General features: G+C 41.8%; 1 protein-coding gene across 5 annotated transcripts in view; it reads right to left on the bottom strand.

The window, feature by feature from the left end:
- The window catches only part of ADORA1 (adenosine A1 receptor), a 113775-nt gene that overhangs the window by 48024 nt on the left and 47218 nt on the right, over positions 1 to 18533 (bottom strand). The window contains exons 1-3 of one of the 5 annotated variants that reach the window (XM_074308856.1): positions 3897 to 4099; positions 3370 to 3585; positions 2612 to 3009 (exon numbers count right to left, since the gene is read on the bottom strand). In XM_074308856.1, coding sequence (XP_074164957.1) covers positions 2612 to 2952 — 341 coding nt within the window. In that variant the 5' untranslated portion in view covers positions 2953 to 3009; positions 3370 to 3585; positions 3897 to 4099. Of the gene's footprint in view, positions 1 to 2611; positions 3010 to 3369; positions 3586 to 3700; positions 3872 to 3896; positions 4100 to 17185; positions 17271 to 18533 lie in introns of those variants that run through there. The other 4 variants (XM_074308860.1, XM_074308859.1, XM_074308857.1 and 1 more) reach the window with 4 other exon arrangements.

The following is an 18533-nucleotide window of genomic DNA, read 5'->3' as shown; positions in this document are numbered from 1 at the left end:
GGAGGGAGGAAGGAAGGAAGGAAGGAAGGAAGGAAGGAAGGAAGGAAGGAAGGAAGGAAGGAAGGAAGGAAGGAAGGAAGGAAGGAAGGAAGGAAGGAAGGAAGGAAGGAAGGAAGGAAGGAGAGTGGGGAAAGACTGGAATAGACTAAGGACAGTCCTGCCAAAACAATGGATTACATTCAAATTCTATTCAAGCAAACATTTATTAAACATCTACTAAGAACAGGTGCTGAGCACATATACAAGGATGAAAAAAGGAATGACCTTGTTCCTCAAGGAGTTTACAAGGTTTAGGGGTGGAGGTGAGAGAATTCAGAAGGTGGGAGGAAGGAAAGGAGTTACAGATATACACTACTAAGGATGATAGACACAAGATGTAATACAATAAAGGACTAGGGAAGATTCAGGCAGAGTTCTTGGAAAATTTGAAGAGGGGGAAATCACATCTGGCTGGATATTGGCCAATAGGTGAGAAAAAAGGAAGGTTTGCAGGAAACAGTAGGATCAGATCAGAGAGTTGGAATAGGAAAGGACTCTTCAAGTCTTCTAATGTAACCCTCTTCTATGACAGAGGAAGAGACTTTGGCTTGTCCAAGACCACACACTTAGCTGCTGAACCCAGACTCAAATCTTAATCCTCTGACTTCCACCCAGAACTCTCCCAACTAAAGCCACAGCTGCACCTTGAAGGAAAATCCTTAGTGGGGGAGGGAGTCTGAGTGCTAAGAAACTGGAAGAGTGGGTGTGATCATCATTTGCTGTGAGACCAGACTTTCTTTCCCATCCTTGGGGAGACAACAGCATAGTCTAATGATTAATAATATTAGTAATATCAACAACAAGGCTTTCACATGCTTCCAGTTGGAATCCACTCAAAAGTCAGAATTTCTGGAAAGGAAAAGTTGCTCCACTGAAAGGTGTTTCCCCTGTAATCAAGGCCTTGGCTCTTCCCCTGTGCAATGTGCTAAGATCAGATTCATCTGAGCAATACGAAAATCTGCTACTAGTCATTCCTAATCACAAAGTCACCATTTCTGTGCCTTAAGTTCCCACTAAGGCTTATCTCATAAGGGATTTAAAGTCTTGCCTTTTTAGAGTAAAGGGCACAGGAAACTCATTGGAGGAAAGAGCAGAAGTTGCCTGGTATTGAGGTAACAGATGAGCTCCGAGGAAGACAGAAGACATCAGGGGATGAGAAGTCAGCCTGGTTTTTGTCCCCAGTTCTGCCAGTAACTGGCACTGAGGCTGTGGGTAAGTTGCTTTATTCCCTCCAAGTCTGGCTTTTCTCATCTATGACATAGGAATAAGACCCTTCCTAGTGTGAAGGCAGAATGTGGTAATATACATGAAAGCATTTGGTCAGGCTGGATCATGGCAAGTTCCCTGAGGGCAGGATTCATGTCCTAGTTATCTCTGACTCTAGTCCAGAGTCTTGCACTTGGAGTCACTTATAAAATATTTGCTGAATGACTAAAATTAAAGAATCAAAAAAGAAACAAACTCTTCTCCACTTCCTACTCTGCCCAGAAATGAGAGGACCCCAAAGTGCCAGAATGGCAGAGTGGCCATTCTGCCAAAGAGCAGTCTTCTTGACTCTCTGGGAGGTAGGGCTTCCAGAGAGAAAGGAAAACCTATTACAATTTAGAAGAGAACAGCACGCTTTGTGGGTATCCTGGCAAGGTCATACCTGGCATCTGTCCAAGTTGCGCCCTGGCACTATGTGGCACAACATTGCCCGGGTAACTACATCATGTCCTGGCATCCCTGGGCACTGAGCTCTGACATGAATAAGGTTGGGCACCAATAGGAATACTGCTTCCCACCCTGTTCCATGGACTAAGACTGAGAATGTTTTTTCAACAGAACAAGGAACATTAAGGCAGAACATAAACAGTTCCCTCCCTAATGCCCACAACAAACAGCGTGGGACAGAGGGACAGAGGACCCAGGTCCCTTAAGTACCACAATGTAACCCCAAAGCAGATCCATTTTCCTGGGCACAGCAATCCTGCCCTCTGACTCCCTAAGAGTTTGAGGAAAGGGGTATCAAACACCAAAACCCTACAGCTTCTGCCTCTTTCTTGTCCCTGTTTTTTTATTCTGACTCCATAGTTCCCATGACTCTGGGCTCAAGCATTCGCCATTTCCCACTCCCATACCTCTAGTTCCTCAGACCAGCATCCAGAACAGATCTGGAAGTTAGCGTTGGGCCTCTCGGCCCATGCTGAGATCACAGCCTCTCTGGCATCCCCAGGTGATAGGACTGACCACCAATTTCCCTCCTCTCGCAGCACTGGGCTGAGTCTGAGTCTGATTCTCCCTTCTTGCCTATCCAATTCCTACCCACCAAACCCAACAACACTCTGACATGGAGGAGCAGAAGGGCAGATGGCATGATACCCAGCCAAAATATGCCTGAAACCTCCACATCTTTGAGGGAAATATCCCGCTCATTCCTCTGTTTCTTCAGATGTGTTGGGAAGGAAAGGTGGGGGGCCCTCAGAAACATCATACATCCCACACTTCCTGTGGCAACCGCCGTCACCCAGGACTGCCCAGATCCGAGGGCGGTGAGAGGAGGGTTAGTTACCTTCGGTCGTCCCATACTGACCTGAGCGGGATCTTGACTCGGAGGTAGCGATCCACAGCAATAGCGAGCAAGGCCAGGATGGAGCTCTGGGTGAGGATGAGGACAGGGCAGGCCACCATGAGGCAGGTGTAGAAGTGGGTCTGGGGACCAATGTTGATAAGGATGGCGAGGGGGATGACCAGGGCACCCACGGCCACGTCGGCCACGGCCAGCGACACAATGAAGCAGAAGGTAGCATCACGAAGAGCCTGGTTCACCTTCACTGCCCAGATCACCAGCACGTTCCCGGGCACTGACACCAGGGCGATGAGCACCTCGATGCCAATGTAAGCGGCCTGGAAGGCCGATATGGAAGGTGGCATGGTGGGCACAAAGCAGGAACATCAGCCGGCAGGTACTGGTGGGCACACAGCAGGCACCTGCGGGCATGGGAGCCAAGGGGATGAGACCCTGCTAGGGAAAAATGGAACCCGGGCAAGAAAACTTCTTGGCACCCCTGGAGGCATGACCCACTTGGAGTCCCTTGGTACACCATGTGCCCTCATACCCAGAGGGGGGAGGGCAATCCCAGCCCTCTCCTGGACGAATCTCTGCCTCTGTCTCTTATCATTCCCAGAGACTCCATTCAGCAACTTAAAAATAGCTCTGCTCATTTCCCTTCACCCCTCCACTCCCTTTATCAGGTGTGACCACCCAGCCCCCCCCTGCAACCCAGCTCAGGGATCCCACCCAACACCCACGGCTGCTGGCCCCCCAGTGCCCGGCAGCAAGGGGCTCACCATCCTGCCAGCTGGCCAGCAGGTGGTCCCGGAGGCGGATCCCCGGGGGGCCCGGACTACAGGTCCCGGCCAGGGCTCAGGGGCAGCCCGGAGCTGGGCTGGGCTGCGGGCACGGGGCGGCTGCGAGCCGCAGCTCATCCTCCTCCGAACTCCTCTGCTGCAGCGCCAGCGCTCAGCCTTTCAAGCAATCACATGGTGCGGTAGCAGCCCTGGAAGCTTTAAAGAGATAGTGCCCCTGTTTTTGCACCTGGAACGGGGTGGGAGTCACGGGTGACGACCCCATGGCCAAGAGAGGATCCGAGAACAGAGCTACCCTTGCCCCAGTACGTACGCATGATCCGCCCTCCGTCTGAGTGCCAGGCAGTCCCCTTAGTCCCCAGCCTCCAGACAGCCAGGACCCCTGCCCACTATGTGCACCATCCCAAGGGACAGGTTCCTACTCCTCCAGGATGGGCCGGTCCCCAACTCCCACACACCTCCAAGGCAAGGGTTTACGAGCCTAAGCGAAAACCGAGACACAAACTTACCTAAGCTGACCCAAGCAGGAATCAGCTGGACCACGAACACTGCCCGGTCTCAGTACCCCCCCAGCTCAGAATCCTTCGTGCCCCCCACTACCCATGGGAAAAGCACTCCTGGAAGGCACAGTACATGCCTGCTAGGGCCCTGAGGGTGCCCGGGTTCGGGTCTCTGCCAGAGTTCCGATACACTTCGGAACCCAGCCAGAAGGAGGGAACAATGTGACAGCTCCAACCTGCAAACTGCTGGGCCCCTCCCTCTGCTTCTCTTCCTCCTCCCCGCCGCGCCCCCCCCCCCACTCACACACTGCCTTTTCCACCTCCCCTATCCTTTCCCGCTCTCCCTCCTCCTGCTTTCTGAACAAAGGAAATGAATATGGGTGAGAAATCTTTAAAATGGGGACTATTAGAAGGGTCTGGTATCTGGATGCAATCATCCGGACTCAAATTGGGAAACCCCTATTCCTCCTTCCCGGAACCGCTTTCTCCCGCACCCTCAAAGCTCCCTTCGGCCCTGACCCGACTTGTGGGGTTCCTGATCCATCCTCCTCCCCCCATCACAGCATGCAGCCTGCAGAATTCCAGCACCCCCCCATCGGCTGCCCATTCCAATCAGTCACATAGGCATCTACCCCATGTCCATCTCTGCCATCTGGCACGGGGCACCCTATCTTTCAAATGCTGGTGCCCTGGGCATTTTGAGAGTGTTCTCCACATACTCAGAGGAATACTTTCCCTTGACAGCCTCCAAACACACAGGACCACACTTCCTTTTCATTACTCGACCAAATCCACTCCCAGTCACAAAAGCACACAGTCTTTCAGTCTTTTAGTCTTTAGGCTGCTTGTCCCTACCAGCCGCCTAGAAGAATTTCAATTCAGGCAATCAGGAGCCAAGCTTATACTGGGCTTGGGGAAGATGCAAACTTCGGACTAATTGTCAGGAGGCAGGGGACCCCTACACCACCCTCACCTCCATCTACTCTCTGTTCTAAGAATTGGGATTGGATAGAGTTGAGAATGCAAGACAAGGCATAGGGATCTAGCTGAGGATATACCCAAGATATACCTGAGCCATGACTCTCCATTGTAGGGGCTTCCTTGAAAGAAGGGGAAAGATCAGAAGATGATCAGAGGATGATGAGAACATCTTACACTCCCAATGGTAGACAATGGAAATAATATTGTGATTTTCCTTTCTCCTCCACACAGTCTAAGGATCATTTCCCATTCAGCCCCTACCCTCAGTCCTAGATTCTTATTTCAGAACCATTTACTAGAAAAACAAATAAACCTATCTGAATGACAGCTCCAGTTTCATTCAAAAACTATTTATTTTTAATAACAATTAATTAATAATACATGCCTATTGCATCCAAAACACTGTTCTAGACACTGAGGTAGATACAACCTTTAATAAAATAAGGCTCTTGTCTTCATGGAACTTTTTACTATAAATTCCAAACACCACACGGTTCTTCAGTTCTCTACCTAATAATTTTCTGCATCATTGTTCTAGTGGCAAGAACACTGCATTTATTAGAATCAAAATGTGTGGATTCAAGTGCTAGTTTGGCAAGTTCGTAGCTATGTGACCTCAGACAAGAGTTAGGAGGCTTGAGCATTGCCCTCAAATATTTTATTCCCTTTTGGGAGAGAGTTTAAACATTTTCTGTGGACTCCAAGGAACAGAATTAGCAACAAATTTCAGGGGAAGTCATAGACAGGGAGTTTGGGGTTTGAAATAAGGCTAAACTTTCTAACAATTAGAGCCATCCAAAAATAGAATGAGCTGCCTTGAAAGATGAGAGATTTCCCATCACTTGAAGTCTTCTAGCAGAAGCTGGACATCCACTGGTGGCAGATATTTATAAAGGGGAATTCTGTTAAGGTTACCTTGAGCTAGATGATCTCTGAAGATCTTGCCAACATTGTAATTCTGAGATTTCAAGATCTTATCTTCCCAGTGGCAAGAGAGCCACAGAATCCTAAACAACTCAGAAAAGAAATGAAGATTTGTGACCTAGAAATAGAGAGTCCATCTTGTTTATCTTCCTATCTCCAAAAAAGGTTTGTCCCACCTTGGACCCTTCCATCTTTCTCTGCATTCTCCATCCTCCTGTGACTCCAAGTCCTTGGATGCATTGCAAATAATGCTGGAATTAGAGTCAAAAATCTTGGGCTCAAATGCCAACTTTGCCAACCTGATATCTTTGTGACTTTTAGCAACTCCAAGAAACTTCTCTAGGAACTCAGTTTCCTAATATGTAAATAAAGGGTTTGGATTAGAAGACTACTATGGTTCCATCCAAATGTAAATATGTGGTATAAACCTTTTAATTCCCAGAAAATGGGGTAAACAATTCCCAAAGACTTCAAGTCTGCTTATGGATTTGTTTCTTGGGTTTTTTTTTTTTTTAGTAAAATAACATGCAAAGGTCCATGGATCTGGATAGAAACTCTTGAATAATTTCTCTATTACATTTCCCCTGCCCCACTCAAGCAAACTGAACTTTCACAGAAACAATAAGTTATAGTTTTCTCCAGTAAGCAGATTCCCTTCTCCTCTCCACTCAAACCTACTGCCTAAAAAAATCACCCATTTCAATTGTATGATACATGCAGGTGATTTTCAAGTTGTCCACTTTTGATGAAAATAGACTAAAACTCCTGCCTGTCCCCTTCATCGCCATCATCAGCCACCCAATGTCAGCATGGACGGGCCCTGCTGAGAAAGAACTGGATATATTCCACGTGAGGATTTCTCTGTACTCCTTTGAAACTGAGACACTTATCAGGTGAGAGAACATCCTAAAATCTGAGTTTCCACTGGGTAAGTGAAAAGCACAGCAGGAGAGTGGATAGGGGTAGGTGTAACAACTTTTTAATTCTCCAGTTTCCTGTCCAAACTCACCTTCTTTCCCACCCTCTTCCTAAGGACTGAGTCTTTCACTCTCATCAGGGTTCCCTGCCTATGGGGCCTCCTCCCTGCTATGATCTCCTTTCCACTATCCACTCTCCATCCTTCTTTTCTTTACTTGCCTTCTTTATTCTCCAATTCAATTCTTCCTTCTCTTTCCCCCACTTCTTTTCTCTCCCTTTCAGTCTCCTGTTCAATTCCATAATGAAATGAAATGAAATGCTTTCAGAGTTTGGTCCTATTCCCCCTTTATTTTTTTTTCTCCTAAGAGTCCCATTTTGGGTTTGTTTGTTCACACACACACACACACACACACACACACACACACACACTACACCCCTTTCATTGGATGCAGCAGACATCATAATTCAATGTGTCCAAAATCAGGTTCATTATCTTTTCCCCCTGAACCCCCACCATCCTCTTTGTCTTATTACTATAGAAGGCAATATTATCTCACAGTTTTGGCAACCTAGAAGTCATCATTGGACTCATCACTATTCCTCATCCCTCCATAGCCAAACTTGCCAAAGCCTGTGAAATTCACCTTTGCAACATGTCTTTTGTCCCCCCTACACACACACACACACACACACACACACACACACACACTCAACAAATTCCAGTGGCTCCTTTATCAACTCAAGAAACAAATACAAAATGTTCTGGTATTCAAAGCCTGTCATAGCCTAGCCCGTCCTACACCTTTTCGGTCTTCTTACACCTTCCTCTCTAACACATCCTCTGATTCAGTGATACTGGCCTCCTTGTTGCACTATAAACAAGACTTCCATCTCTTCTGCTCTGGGCATTTCCTGTGGTTGTCCTCCGTGCCTGGGACATTCTCTCTCCTCTTCTCTGCCTACTGCCTTCGCAACTGCCGCCCAACTAAAGCCCCTCTACAGGAAACTTATCAACCTCTCTTAATTCTAATGTTTTCCCTCATTTCTTTTTTATCCTGAACATAGCATCTGCATTTTTTTAATCTCCCCCATTAGATTGTCTTTGAAGACAGGTACTGTCTTTTGCCTCTTTGAATTCTCAATTTAGCAAACCGTTGACACTTAATAAATACTATGAATTCAGTAATATTTCTGGACTTCACTGGACACGTTTAGTATGTAATGTTTGATTCTTTCTGAACCCATTTGGTGTTTTCTTGCCAAAAATAATGGATGGGTTGCTATTTCCTTCTCCAGCTCATTTGATATATGAGGAAACTGAGGCCAAAAGGGTTAAATGACTTGTTCACACAGGTAGTAAGTCTGAAGCCAGATGTGAACTCACAAAGATGAATCTTGCCTACTCCAAGCCCAGTGCTCTGTGCACTGTGGAGCTATCTAGCTGCCCTGTTTTGTGTCCAGTGTGTCTAAAGCCTAGGATTACTGAAAGAGAGCTTCTCAGGATTCTCCATCCCCAGTAGATTCTCAGAGTAGGACTGAGCTTCTTCAGTTAGAGGGCCAAGGGAATAAATTATTTTTCTCCCCTCACTCCAGCTTGATGACCAGCCTAAGGATTCTCAAGGAATCATTCAGAGAAAGGAGGACAGAGGGAGGCAGAAAAGCTATTGACAGTCTTTGAAGCCAGCAGCAGCTTTGCAAAGAGAGTGCTTGGGAGGTTTTTTGGTTTCTCATCTGTCTTTTGGACCAATTGGAGCTTATTTGAGGCCTTGGAACATTTTTAGCACTCTATAGATGCACTATCTTCTATGTCTTCTCCTACCATACTGAAAGCTTCAAGAGTTTAAACAGAAATGTCTTATTGAAATTTTGTGTCACTCTTAGTAACTTGTGCAATGTTTTACATACAGCAAAAAAAAAAAAAAAAAAAAAAAAAAAAAAAAAAAAAACATTGGAATACATTTTTAATGAATGAGCAGGCATGCAGGTGAAGGAAGCTGACTGTTTTCATAAATCCAGAAGATGCATTTGACAATCAAGTAAAATGGCCCAAGAAACCCCCTGCCCTGCCTCCTTTCCACACATCTTTGGCTGCATCAGCTTCCCCTTTGTCTCTTTCAAAATTTTCCCTGTGATTCTCAAGTTAATGAAGTCTTTGGGACCTAGATCTTATCAGCCCATTTTCCATTCCCTTTTCCTCCCATAGGAAAAAACTCTTTCCAGGAGTGGAAAGAATTAATTTTGTACTTTGGTTTAAATGTTTTTCTTTGCTATGAAAATTCAGTTTCAAAGGAGAAAGTAGATATTTCCAGAAATAACTATGATGTAAAAATAAGGCACCAATAAAACTTTATTAAAAAAGGATAAAAAAATCTCCATTAACCTTGGAGATCACCAGATAATGGGAATTATAAATCTAGAGTTTGTTTGCTCATTCATATTCTATACTTTATGACCCCGTTTAGGATTTTCTTGGCAGAGATACTGAAGTGGTTTGCCATTTGCTCCTTCAGCTCATTTTACAGATGAGAAAATTGAGGTAAACAGGGTCACTCAATCCAGGTTTGACCTCAAGAACAGAAGTCTTCCTTATTCCAGCCATGGCACACATGGTACCAACTTAAAAGCCAACTAGTCTAATCTCCTTATTCTGCAGCTAAAGGAAGTAGAGACAGGTCGTACAAATAAGATAAATCACAAGCAAAATTTGAACCCAGGTCAATGTTCTTTTCTTATCTAGTCCAGTTTCCTTATCTTCTGTCAGAGGCCCAGAAGAGTTAAATGACTTACCAAAAATCACATAGTCACTAAATGTCAGAACCAGGAATCCACTCAGGTTCATTTATTCCATAACCCATATTCTTTGCCTTCCACTACCATTTTCCCAGCAATAGGACTGGCAGGGAGATTCTAGAGAAAGGAGCACTATGAGATAATGAGAGGCAGATCAGAATGAATTTAGTCTTTTCCCATTCTAGGAGGGACTGAAGCTTACCAGGGTCCTGTAGCTGGTCCTTCTCTATTGCTTAGCCTACTGTGTTCACCCTCATGATAGCCAGGAAGTTCTTTTTTGTGGCTTTGACATGACCATTGACTGTTTGATGGATTTGTTCCTTATTCGGTTGAGGGTGAGGGTGAGTCAGGAAGTGGGGACAAGCTAGTTATGATTCTGATCTCAAGAAGGGGGCCGAGCTGAGCTGTGGTAGTATCCTGGAGTTCTTCCCGTCAGGCACTCAAGCAGACCACTCTATTCTGGGCACCTTAGGAAATAAGGAAAGCTTATACAAACACACATGTATATTGCACATCTCATTTTTCTCCATTTCTTCTTCCATAAATTGAAGAATTTGGATTCACTCACCTCCAACATCCTTTCCAGCTCTCATATTCTATGTGGGATTTTAGGTGATTCTATAAATTCTTGTGTATATTTGTGTTTTTAAACTACCTTTGTGATTTTCATTCTCTTAGAAAGATCTCAGTAAGAAACACACTTTTTTAATGAAGATCCGAACCTTCACTGCACCTTATTCAATAATATTAAAGCATTGCCTAGAGTACTTAAAAGTTAAATGACTTGTCCAGTATGTATCAAGACTTTTAACTCAGATCTTCTGGATTATTAGACCTGTTCCACTGTGATATCCACTGTGATAAACTGCCTATCAGTTTACTAATTACTGCTGTATATCAATGTTGGAAGATAATTATAATGTTGAATTAGATTAGTCTGAGAAAGCTTCCTGAAGGAAGCAAGTCATAAGCAAACTTTGTTTACCATTCATTCACTCTCTCTGCACACATTGCTGAAGTAGCTATGCTAGGAATGGGGGAAATGTGTTATTCATATGAATAACACATGTCTTTGCACACCGACCTGGGACTAGATCTACCCCTGTCCTTCCTTGTGCCCATTTGTCTGATTTTCCTCAATATTCTGGATCTGAATGTTTTGGAAAGAAGGAAAAGAACAGAAAGAGGTAAGGATGATTGCTGATGAATAAGAAGAGAAAATATGAAGAAATATGGGTGGGGACAAATAGTATTCTCTAGAGAGAATTTTTTTTTAGATGAATGGCTTAAAAAATGAATTTTCTCCCTTACTGGCTAAGGAATCTATGGGAACAAAGATAGATATAAAAGCCAAACATCGATAGCCTGATGGAGATAAGAGGGGAAGAGGAAGAGCATTATCTTGGGATGGGTAGAATGGAAGAATAGAGTAGAAGCACATAGACTTGGGAAGGCTCCCTGAAGAAGCTAACCTTGAACAACATTCTTTGGGGAATGCCTACTTTTAGGGGATGAAAAGATTGAGAAGGCACTGTCAGAGACATAGGAAAACCTCAAATCAATATAATGCAGTATCAACAGAAGGAAATTAAAGGAAGAGAATGTTTGAAGAAAAGATGGTGTGATCCTTTGTTACAGAGAGATCAAAAACAGAACTCAGAACTACTAAAGTATCACTGCACTTGGGGATTAGGAAGTTCTTGGCGACCTTGGAAAGAGTACCTTCACTAGACTTGTAGGGGTAGAAGTTGGGTTGCAAGAAGCTAAAAAGGAGAGAGTAAATAGTAAAAATCAGAGCTAGCAAGTATAGACAATTCTTCCTAGAAGGTTGGAAGTTAAGACACGGAAAGAAAAAGCACAGAAGTTTGAGGGGATACCACTGAAGATTTAAGGATTCCAGAGTAATCCTTGCGCCTTAAAGTAAGTCTAAGTCCTTAGTCCAAGAGAGATGTAATACTCATAAAGAACAAAACATCCAGGGAGGAAGAGGAGGGAAGATTGCTGAGGGGGTTCTTACCCTTTTTTTATCATGGACTTTGTGAGCAATCTGATGAGTTCTAAGGATCTCTAATGTTTTTAAATGCATAAAACTACAAAGGAAATCAATTATATTGAAATGAAGTTACTAAAATATTTTAAAAGAATATTTTTTAAAAAGAGCTCCTTGTCTTATGAGATTTATATGGAAACATAAGGAATTTATCAGTCAACTTAGATTTTTGGAGGATATATATACACATTATCTTCTCTCCTCCTTTTAATATGCTGATATCTTTTGATCTGGTTATTTCTCAAGATTTCGTGTCATGTACCAATTTGAAAATCATACCATTCACACCTTCATCCAAGTCATTGATTCAAATTTTGAATAGCATAGGGAAAAAGATAAAAATGCATCATTACCCATTAAGACTGATATTAATCCACCAAGTAACATTCTTTAGTCTCAATCATCTAACCAATTCTGAATCGACCTATTCTTACCTAGCCCATAGTTCTCCATATTTTCATTACTGTGTTTTGGAAGATCATCAAATGACTGACTAGAATTTTGATATATCTATGGTATTCTTTTAATCTATCTGAAAGTGAAATGAGCTTATTATGGCATAACTTACTCATTTTTTCCTTCAATGCTTTATTTATTCCTTTTTTTATACCAATGTTATTTCCCAATATACATTATTTGTAATAAATAAAAATAGTGGGGCAGTTAGGTGGTGCAGTGAATAGAGCACCAGCCCTGAAATCAGGAAGACCTGAGTTCAAATGTGGCCTCAGACACTTAACACTTCCTAGCTGTGTGACCCTGGGCAAGTCACTTAACCCCAGCCTCAGGGAAAAAAAAAATAAATAAATAAATGAAAATAGTTAACCAAAATCCACCAACACAGTGATCATGTTTGATAGTATATATAATATTCTGTAACCATAGTCCCTCTACCTCTTTGCTTAGAAAACAGCAAGAATCAGTTTGATTTTATTGAGTCTATGACAGTTCTTAGCAGTTTTAAATAATTATTTCAAAAATTTTGCCAGAAAATGAAGTCCATCTCATCAGGTCTAGTTGTAGGATTTATCTCCTTTCTTCTTTTGAAAATTGTGACATTTGCTTATCTCTAGCTATTCACAGTTTTTCATGGGTCAATGAAAGTGACTCATTAATTACTTCTAATAGATATTTCACTTTCCCAGAATATAGTTTATGCCCAGTGACGAAATCATTGAGGACAATGAAATCATCTCACCATTTTTTTATTTAGTTTGAGTTTCAAGCCTTTAAAATTTGCTTGTTCATATTATTAAAACTATTTTCCTTGACAGAGAAAACAAAATAAGATTTGTCTTAAGTTTATTTAGTTTTAAATTTAAGAAGTCTTGCTTCTTTGTATTTCATTATCATTGTCCCATCCATTTGGAGCAGTGGTTTGACCCCTTCTTTGAACTTCCTCTTAATACCAACATAGCTTTTATAAAAGATATTTTTCATGTTGAATTTATCATTTCTTATCAACTATACACTTTCTGAATGTTAAGGTCCTGACATGTTTTTTAAGAAAACTGCTATTTTTCAGCAATATCACAACTAGGTCTATATTCCAATGAGATCATAAAAAAGGAATAATGGTCCATGTGTGCAAAAATATTTATAACACCTTTTTATGGTGGCAAAGAATTGGAAATTGTGAGGATGTCCATCAATTGATAGCTGAACAAATTGTGATAAATTAATGTAATGGAATACTACTGTTCTATAAGAAATGATGAGCAGGCAGATTTCAGAAAAGCCTGAAAAGACTTATAGAACTGACATTAAATGAGGCAAACAGAACCAGGACAACATTGTATACAGTAATAGCAAAACTGTGTGATGATCAACAATGATAGACTTAAGAGTTTCTTGGCAAGGCAATAAAGACAATTCCAAGGGACTCATGATGGAAAATGCTGACCACGTCCAGAGAAAGAATTATGGCGCAGTGGGTAGAGTACCAGCCTTGAATTCAGAAGGACCCGAGTTCAAATCTGGTCTCAGACACTTAGCACTTCCTAGCTGTGTGACCCTGGGCAAGTCACTTAACCCCAGCCTCAGGGAAAAAAACGAAAAAGAAAAAGAAAGTACATTAAGCAAAGTATTTTCACTTTTTTGTGTTTTTTTTTCTCTCGTTTTTTTCCTTTCATTTTGAGTCTTCTTTCACAACACAACTAATGTGGAACTATGTTTAATATGATTGTACATGTAAAAAAAAAACTAAGCCAGATTGATCACTTAATTACTCCGTCCCAAATAGCCTAATTTATAAGATGCTTCACCCAGAAGAGAGCTAGCGGTAAAAATAATTAGTATGAGAACATGTCTTTATGGTCTATTTGAGCTCAACCTGTGATGAAGCCTGAGCTCATAGTGGTCTGATCAGCCACAGTCAGACACACTATACGTTCATCCTGACATAGTGACGTTACTTTGATATTCTTCTAATACAAAGGACAGCAACCTACTACCATAAGAACATAAATGTAACACCATTCTCAGAAGGTTTACTGTGGGGATAAGGGACAATTGTGCTTCTTCCTTAGGACATAAGAACTAAACAATAACTTCGGATGATTAGAAAAAATCCTAGTCACCCCACCCTAGATACTGCTCTGGAGAGGCAACAAAAGACAGACAAGACCTGGAGCTTATGCTTGTTAGAAGGGATGCAACCTTATGCTATGAGGGCATAGAGGACAGAGATTGAAACTACATTAGAGAAAGAAACATCAATGTAAAAAAAGTCACTGAAAATTTAAGAGTTTTGTAGACACCAAGTAGCAGAATGATAGAATTAGGGAAAATTTTCTAGAAATGTGAGTTTTTATTTGGGTTAAATGTAAATAGCTATAAGGGATCAAACAAATCCTCCTTGCCTAAGGAACATTCCCACAACTCCCTTTCTTATCCAGGAAGGTACAGCAAATTTTCTAAGAATGCACTATAGTCATAGCATCACAGTAATTTTTTCTGACCACCAACCACTCCCTTCTAGGTTCCAGAGCATAAGATTGAAAATATCCATTCCTCACTACACCACATGGAAGAATCTGAAATACGTACCATGCCCTACCCTGCTCCATTCCCTAGAAATAGAACCTTCACCCCAACTTCAACCCTAGCCAGCCCCTCTCACTCCAGCACCAAATCCTGGCTTTAAGCCCAGTTTCCAACAGAATGGAAAACAAAGCAAAAGAAAATTATCTCTAATCTCAACCACAGCTCCAATTTTACTTAACAAATAATAATTAAGCACCTACTTTTCCAGGGAACATTGTACTGGGTGCTGAGGTAGGTACAAATCTTTAATAAAGCAAGATTCTTGCCTTCATATAGTCTACTGTGTTATAAGCTCCAAATGGCATATGGCTTGTTCCATTCTATCTCTTTCAGTTACCATTCTGCATCAAATTATAGTAGAAAGAACCCAGAACTTAGAGTCAAAGGCTGGGTTTTGAGGCATAGAGTGGTCACTTGCTCTAGTAAAATCAAGTCAAGAAGACCTGAGTTCAAATTCAGTCTCAGTGTAATCTTGGGTAAGAGTCAAGAAGAGATATAGTCATTATCCACAAATGTTTGAAAGATAGTCATGTGGAAAATTAGACTTTTTTCTCTTTGGTCCCAAAACAAAAATTTACGCTATTACCAGGATGGATTTATACCTAGAAGGAAGGGCTTATTCAATATTAGAAACACTATAAACATAATTGACCATATCAATAACAAAAACAAAGGACAGAATTAGGAGCTGTTGGGTAAGACTATTCAGAAGGATTGAGATTTTTTTTAAATTCCTAACAAAATTATATAAAACAGAATACAAAATTTACACATTAGATAAACCTCAGGGACAATGTAGTCTAATTCATATTTTAAGAAAAGAATTCCCTATTGTTGTTCTGTAAGAAATGACCAGCAGGATGATTTCAGAGAGGCTTGGACAGACTTACATGAACTGATGCTAGTGAAATGAGCAGAACCAGGAGATTGTTGTACACTTCAACAATACTTGTAGGAGGATGTATTCTGATGGAAGTGGATATCTTCTACATAGAGAAGATCTAATTCAGTTCCAACTGATCAATGATGGACAGAATCAGCTAACCCAGAAAAGGAACATTGGGAAATGAGTGTAAACTGTCTGCATTTTTGTTTTTCTTCCCAGGTTATGTTTACTGTCTGAATCCAATTCTTCCTGTGCAACAAGAAATTCGTTTCTGCACAGATATATTGTATCTAGGATATACTGTAACATATTTAATATGTATGGGAAAGCCTGCCATCTAGGGGAAGTGGTGGACAGAAAGAGGGGAAAATCGGAACAGAAGTGAGTGCAAGGGATAATGTTGTAAAAATTACCCATGCATATGTACTGTCAAAAAAAAAAGTTACAATTATAAAATTTTTAAAAATCGAAAAAAAAAAAAAAAGAATTCCCCCTCTACAATATACAGTGAGGATGTACCCTCTCCTGGTGACAATCCATTCAACTTTTAGAGAGTTCTGTTGGTTAAGATTGAACAGCTAGGTGACACAGTGGACAGAAGGCCAGGCCTAGAGTCAAGAATGATAGCTCAAATGTGGCTTCAAACACTTGTCAGCTGTGACTCTGGCCACATCATAAACAGTGGTGCCCAGAATTGAACATAACGTTCCCTCCAAGTCAGCAATGAACTGTTCATGCACAGAGAAACACTCTATTCTGTTGACACTGAGTATCCTGATCATTGTCTTGCCTTCGGGCCACCACTTTTGCTGAATGCAAATGTTGAGTGTGAAAAGGATGTGTCTATGATGGGTCCAGCACTCTGTGCCAAACGCTGTTCTCACTCTCACGTCCTGCCTGTTTCTTCTCCTTACAGTGATCTAATCTATTAAATACCAGGGCTTGCTGCAAGATTGCTTCCATGATGTTTTGTTGCACCTAGGTAATTGGAAGTGTTGCTGATGAGAAGATCATGAGACACAAAGACTCCAGTAGTAAGTAATCTTTGCTGTTGTTGTGTACAACCCCATTCCTCCTAAGGACTTCTTTCATGTCTGATAGTGTGTGCCTGCTCTGGCGTTAAAGTCACCCATAATTACAAGCTTATCCTCTTTCTGCATACTGATGATGGGGCTCTCCAGGTCTTCATAGAATTTTTAATTTTATCAAAGATTGTCATAGTGGGAGCATATGTATCGATGAGGGTATGGCACTTTCCTGCAAGTCCCAGTCATGTTGCCGTGAGCCTGTCATTCACTCCTTTTCAGAGACATGTAAGTTTGTTGACTAAATCAGGTCTGATTGCAAAACCTATGTCAGCTTTGCAGTACTTCTTATCCCAACAGCAGTCACTCTAGAAAAATGTGAATCCAGCACCGACCTCAGTAAGCTAGCCTTCATTTGCCAGCCTACAAGTCAAGACCGAAGCAGAAGGAGAGTTGGGACACAAATTTTTATTCATAGATAATTGTGCACTCAACGCAGCCTCTGGGGCTGAGTAAACAGATTGTGGATCAATTCTCTGCCACTTGTGCTAATTTTGGCCTGACAATCAATACCAAGAAAACAGAGATCCTTCATCAGCCAGCACTGCACCATTCATAAGTGGAACCAATGGTCACAATAAATGGATAAATTGTAAATGCTATGGATAAATCCACTTACCTTGACATATACTTTTCAGGGATATCCACACAGATGATGAGGTTAATGCGCTCATTGCCAGAGCTAAGTCAGCATTTGAGAGGCTCTGAAAGAAAGTGTGGGAGAGAAGAGGTATTAGGCTGCCTACCAAACTGAAGGTCTACAGAGCTCTTGTGCTGACCTTGTAAATGTATGCCCATAAAACCTGGACAGTACATCAGCAACATGCCAGGAAACTGAAATCATTTCCATTTCGATTGTCTTAGGAGAATTCTGAATATTATCTGGCAAGATAAGGTAGTGAATACTAAGTCCTCTCTTAAACTGAATTGCCAAGTTTTCAAACTTTATTTTAGAGTGAAACTCCAATGGACTGGCCACATAGCCTGAATGCTGAATGCATACTTACCTAGAAGATTATTGTATAGAGTATTTGAACAAGGCAAGCACTTACATAACAGACAGAAGTTGTACAAGGACACTTTCAGGGTCTCTCTGAAGAACTTTAGTATCTCTTGTGAGACGTGGGAGACAATGGCACAGGACTGCCAGCATGGCTTGTCCGCATCAAAGAAGGTCCTATGCTCTATGAGCAAAGCAGAGTCACAGTAGCATGAAAGAACCCTGAGTTGCACAAATCCAATTACACTCCATCTAAATATGCCCAAATTCTGGTGCAGCCTTCCTGCTTGAAGGTGCACCTGATTGATCAGCCACAGCTGAACACACTCCTGACCTCAACATTATGATATCATTGGTACTTTCAAAAAGGAAGGACAAACACCTGTTATCTATCCTAGTAGTTTACAAAGTGGGGGTCATGCTGAATCTGATCATGGTCCGACCCCATTGGTCATCAGAGGGTAGGAAGATGGATCACATCCCAGCCTCCCTTGGATTAGTCAGTCTTGGGACTTGTCTTGAACACAGTCTCCCAACAATGTCTCAATCTACTCCTTCCCTCCACTATGCAAATTCCCAGCTTCTTCCCTTTCTATACAAGGAGTTTGCCCCCCAAGACAGTTACAGCAAGGGCTATCCTGGAGCCAACACTCAAACCAGCGAACCTAGGGAGAGATTGTTCATTTTTCAGTTTGAATATTTATACCTCAAAAAGCTACAAATCTGAGCTTGATTTATTGTCTCCTTTCTTGACCAGCTAGTCTTAAAAAGGCAATAGAGAAAATGTCAATAACATAGATTAGACTTGAAGGTGTTTTTTTTTTAATTTTAAATGTTTTATTTTTCCAATTATATATAAAAACAATTTTTAACATTCATTCCTTAAAAAATATGAGTTCAAAATTTTCTCCTTTCTTCTCTCCTTCCCCTCATTGAGAAGGCAAGTAATTTGATATGGGTTATAGGT

Source organism: Sminthopsis crassicaudata, chromosome 4, assembly GCF_048593235.1.
Source record: "Sminthopsis crassicaudata isolate SCR6 chromosome 4, ASM4859323v1, whole genome shotgun sequence".
Taxonomy (NCBI): Eukaryota; Metazoa; Chordata; class Mammalia; order Dasyuromorphia; family Dasyuridae; genus Sminthopsis; species Sminthopsis crassicaudata.
Note: the sequence above shows the minus strand (reverse complement) of the source record. Positions and strands in the feature narration are given on the sequence as shown.